This window comes from Pristiophorus japonicus, chromosome 8 (assembly GCF_044704955.1).
Source record: "Pristiophorus japonicus isolate sPriJap1 chromosome 8, sPriJap1.hap1, whole genome shotgun sequence".
Lineage (NCBI taxonomy): Eukaryota > Metazoa > Chordata > Chondrichthyes > Pristiophoridae > Pristiophorus > Pristiophorus japonicus.
Window position 1 is genome coordinate 163,465,701 of NC_091984.1, and position 4,402 is coordinate 163,470,102.

The window sequence follows — 4,402 nt, forward strand, 5'->3', positions numbered from 1 at the left end:
GTTATGCATGTAACCCTTGTCAACCTGTTTCACACCTGACCACCAGAGAGCCTACCTGTTAGAGTCTCAAGGGATTCCAGCATCCCTTGGGAGCATGGTATATAAGCAGGCTGTACCTGCACTCTGGAGTCTAATTAAAGGAGCTAAGGCCACACTTACTCATTGTACACAGTACTCAGTTTCATCCTTTATTATAAGCATAATACAATGAATGCCAGCTTTGCCAGCGTCGCCCACATCCCAGAATGAGTAAAACAAAAAGCTAGTGGAACTCACCATGTTGCAGCGTCTGATGGCCAATGTCACAACTTGCACTGCAGCACAAACAGCTTCCAGCAAGGATCTCAGTGCTGCCGGAGAGGCTCTGAGTGCTGCCATCATGATTGTGGATAAGCAGTCCATCAGTCTGTTCTCCAGACTAGGTTTGCAGCGGTGTTGTCCCAGGGGCGTGGCAGTGGTTCCATGGAACATGAAGACAGCATTTCCTGCCATTCTGGCAGTGTCTTCGCCGTTGCCTGTCAGCCAGCCGGTCCAGACTGCTGCCGCCTTCGCCGAGATGGTGCAGTGTACATCCGGGCCTTCTGTGTCCAGAGCTGCTCAAGGTTGTCCTCAAGGCCACCTGCAGCCACCTCAATTGGAAGTCAGCAGCCTGCCACCAGCCATGCTGCATCCACTGGGGAAGCACTGGGACAGCCAAAGACACTGACGCAATGAAAAGGGTGATTCGTGTGCATTATGTAATCATTTCATTTATAAATTTGGTTGCAATATGCATTTTCTGATGGTTTTTATTTCTGTGTTGTGGGAACGAGGACGATGTGAGGGTCAGTGATAGAGGGAAGTTGAGGATCGTGGGGACGTTGGTGAATGGGGAGGTGTGCTTGTGGTTACTGGTATCGCTCATTAATGATCTGATCACATGGAGCCTGGGCATGAAGGGTCTCCCTTTCCCATCCTCCTCTTCCTTGTGTTTCTGTTCCTCAGCTGCCGCCCAATGGCAGCTGACAAGGCTGTTCTCTCACAATGCCCAGGTTGTGGAGCATGCAACATACTATCACAAAATCTGATACACACACAGCTGATTCTGCAGGACTCCTCCAGAGCGGTCCAGGCAGCAAGCATTGCTCGAGGACACTGCTGCTGTGCTGTGTAATGTTCCTTGTTGTCAGAGTTCTGTGTACGTATTCCTGACCGCATTCATGAGCCTTGCCGTGAGTGGATAACCTTTCGTGCCAGTAGCCAGCCTTTGGCTTGCTGCGGTTGGTCAAATACAGCTGGCACAGAGGGCTACCGCAGAATAAAGGAATCGTGACTCCAGCCAGGATAACGGGCTTTCACCTGCAGGGCGCGCTGCCTGTGGTCATACACCACAGCACGTGAGCAGTGCAATCCAGGTCCATTCATAAAAATGGCAGAGTTCACATGGTAATGCAATGTGCACATAGTCAGTGGCACCCTGCCCCCTGGGGAAGCTTGCAATCCATGCTCGCTACACCTGCTGGCCTCTGGGAAAAGTGAATGAGCTGAATGAGCGGCGACACCCCTGACCCAGCAGGCAACACCTGAGGAGAAGCGGAACCTGAAGCTGCGCACAGCCAGCCCCCGCAGGGAGCAGCCCGGCCCCCGCAGGGAGCAGCGACCCCCCGCAGGGACAGTCCGGCCCCCGCAGGGACACCCAGCCCCCGCAGGGACAGCCCGGCCCCCGCAGCGACAGCCCGGTCCCCGCAGGGAGCAGCAACACCCCGCAGGGACAGCCCAGCCCCCGCAGGGAGCAGCGACACCCCGCAGGGACAGCCCGGCTCCCGCAGGGAGCAGCGACACCCCGCAGGGACAGCCCAGCCCCCACAGGGACAGCCCGGCTCCCGCAGGGAGCAGCAACCCCCCGCAGGGACAGCCCAGCCCCCGCAGGGAGCAGCGACCCCCCGCAGGGACAGCCCAGCCCCCACAGGGACAGCCCGGCTCCCGCAGGGAGCAGCAACCCCCCGCAGGGACAGCCCGGCCCCCCGCAGGGAGCAGCGACCCCCCGCAGGGACAGCCCGGCCCCCCGCAGGGACAGCCTGGCCCCCCGCAGGGAGCAGCGACCCCCCGCAGGGAGCAGCGACCCCCCCGCAGGGACAGCCCGGCCCCCCGCAGGGAGCAGCGACCCCCCGCAGGGAGCAGCGACCCCCCGCAGGGACAGCCCGGCCTCCGCAGGGACAGCCCGGCCCCCCGCAGGGAGCAGCGACCCCCCGCAGGGACAGCCCGGCCCCCCGCAGGGAGCAGCGACCCCCCGCAGGGACAGCCCGGCCCCCCGCAGGGAGCAGCGACCCCCCGCAGGGACAGCCCGGCCTCCGCAGGGACAGCCCGGCCCCCCGCAGGGAGCAGCGACACCCCGCAGGGACAGCCCGGCCCCCCGCAGGGAGCAGCGACACCCCGCAGGGACAGCCCGGCCCCCCGCAGGGACAGCCCGGCCCCCCGCAGGGACAGCCCGGCCTCCGCAGGGAGCAGCGACCCCCCACAGGGAGCAGCATGGCCCCTGCAGGGAGCAGCGACCCCCCGCAGGGACAGCCCGGCCCCCCGCAGGGACAGCCCGGCCTCCGCAGGGAGCAGCGACCCCCCGCAGGGACAGTCCGGCCCCCGCAGGGACACCCAGCCCCCGCAGGGACAGCCCGGCCCCCGCAGCGACAGCCCAGTCCCCGCAGGGAGCAGCAACACCCCGCAGGGACAGCCCAGCCCCCGCAGGGAGCAGCGACACCCCGCAGGGACAGCCCGGCTCCCGCAGGGAGCAGCGACACCCCGCAGGGACAGCCCAGCCCCCACAGGGACAGCCCGGCTCCCGCAGGGAGCAGCAACCCCCCGCAGGGACAGCCCGGCGCCCCGCAGGGAGCAGCGACCCCCCGCAGGGACAGCCCGGCCCCCCGCAGGGACAGCCTGGCCCCCCGCAGGGAGCAGCGACCCCCCGCAGGGACAGCCCGGCCCCCCGCAGGGAGCAGCGACCCCCTGCAGGGAGCAGCGACACCCCGCAGGGACAGCCCGGCCCCCCGCAGGGAGCAGCGACACCCCGCAGGGACAGCCCGGCCCCCCGCAGGGACAGCCCGGCCCCCCGCAGGGACAGCCCGGCCTCCGCAGGGAGCAGCGACCCCCCGCAGGGAGCAGCATGGCCTCTGCAGGGAGCAGCGACCCCCCGCAGGGACAGCCCGGCCCCCCGCAGGGACAGCCCGGCCTCCGCAGGGAGCAGCGACCCCCCGCAGGGACAGCCCGGCCCCCCGCAGGGACAGCCCGGCCTCCGCAGGGAGCAGCGACCCCCCGCAGGGAGCAGCATGGCCCCTGCAGGGAGCAGCGACCCCCCGCAGGGACAGCCCGGCCCCCCGCAGGGACAGCCCGGCCTCCGCAGGGAGCAGCGACCCCCCGCAGGGAGCAACAAGCAGGTCAGAGAGGGTGACAAAGCTGAACAGGGCATCTACATTCAACGTCACAGGAAGGCAGGGAAGCGATTGGTTGGTGAGGTTTTCTCTCTTATCTTGCTTTGAATTAAGGGCCTTAGATTAGGGGTCAGGATTAATAACTAAAAACTAAACCTAATTAATTAAATACATTAGAGATGGCAGGACAGGCCTGTGTTTCTGCTGTTGCATGTGAGAGCTGGTGGAACCCCACTGAGGTCCATCGTGACCACATCTGCAGCAAGTGTCTGCAGCTCGAGGAACTTCGGCTTGGTGTTGATGAGCTGGGGTCCGAACTGCAGAAACTATGACATATCAGGGAGGGGGAGAGTTACCTGCACGCTGTGTTCCAGGAGGCAGTCACACCCCTTGGGTTAATTAATTCAAATTCGATCCGTGATCAGGGATAGGAGGGTGACTATGAGTGAGGAAGGTATGGGGACTCAGGATGTAGTGATGGAGGAGCCCCAGCCCTTGCTCTTGTCCAACAGGTTAGAGGCTTTTACTCCCTGTGTGGACAAGGGCAGGGACTGCAGGGAGGATGATCAAACTGACCACAGTACCGTGGTACAGGGGGCCATTCAAGTGGGGGGAGTAAAAAGAAAGGTTGTAGTGGTAGGGAACAGTATTATTTGGGGGATAGATACTGTTCTCTGCAACTGAGAGAGTGAGTCCCGAAGTCAGGGTTAAGGACATCTCCTCTGGGCTGGAGAGGAACTTGGAGTGGGAGGGGGAAGATCCAGTTGTCATGGTCCACGTGGGTACTAACAACATAGGTAGGTCAAAGAAAGAGATTCTGCTGGGGGAGTATGAGCAGCTAGGGGCCAAATTAAAAAGCAGAACCACAAAGGTAATAATCTCTGGATTACTACATGAGCCACGAGCAAATTTGCATAGGGTAAATAAGATCATAGAGTTAAACACGGGGCTCAAAGACTGGTGTGGGAGAAATGGGTTTTGGTTCATGGGGCACTGGCACC

At 62.7% G+C, this 4,402-nt stretch overlaps 1 protein-coding gene across 1 annotated transcript; it reads left to right on the top strand.

Moving 5' to 3' along the window:
- Nucleotides 1-277: 277 nt before the first annotated feature.
- Nucleotides 278-3,421, top strand: LOC139269213 (basic salivary proline-rich protein 2-like). Its single transcript, XM_070888304.1, has 2 exons — nucleotides 278-559; nucleotides 1,556-3,421. The coding sequence occupies exons 1-2, from the start codon at nucleotides 278-280 to the stop codon at nucleotides 3,419-3,421; spliced, it is 2,148 nt and encodes a 715-aa protein (XP_070744405.1).
- Nucleotides 3,422-4,402: the final 981 nt, after the last annotated feature.

Bases quoted from the DNA above. Each gene is read 5' to 3' on its own strand.
- LOC139269213 (XM_070888304.1), top strand. From the start codon at position 278: ATGTTGCAGCGTCTGATGGCCAATGTCACAACTTGCACTGCAGCACAA. The intron at 560-1,555 runs GTGCAGTGTACA...CTGACCCAGCAG, and splicing joins CTGCCGCCTTCGCCGAGATG to GCAACACCTGAGGAGAAGCG.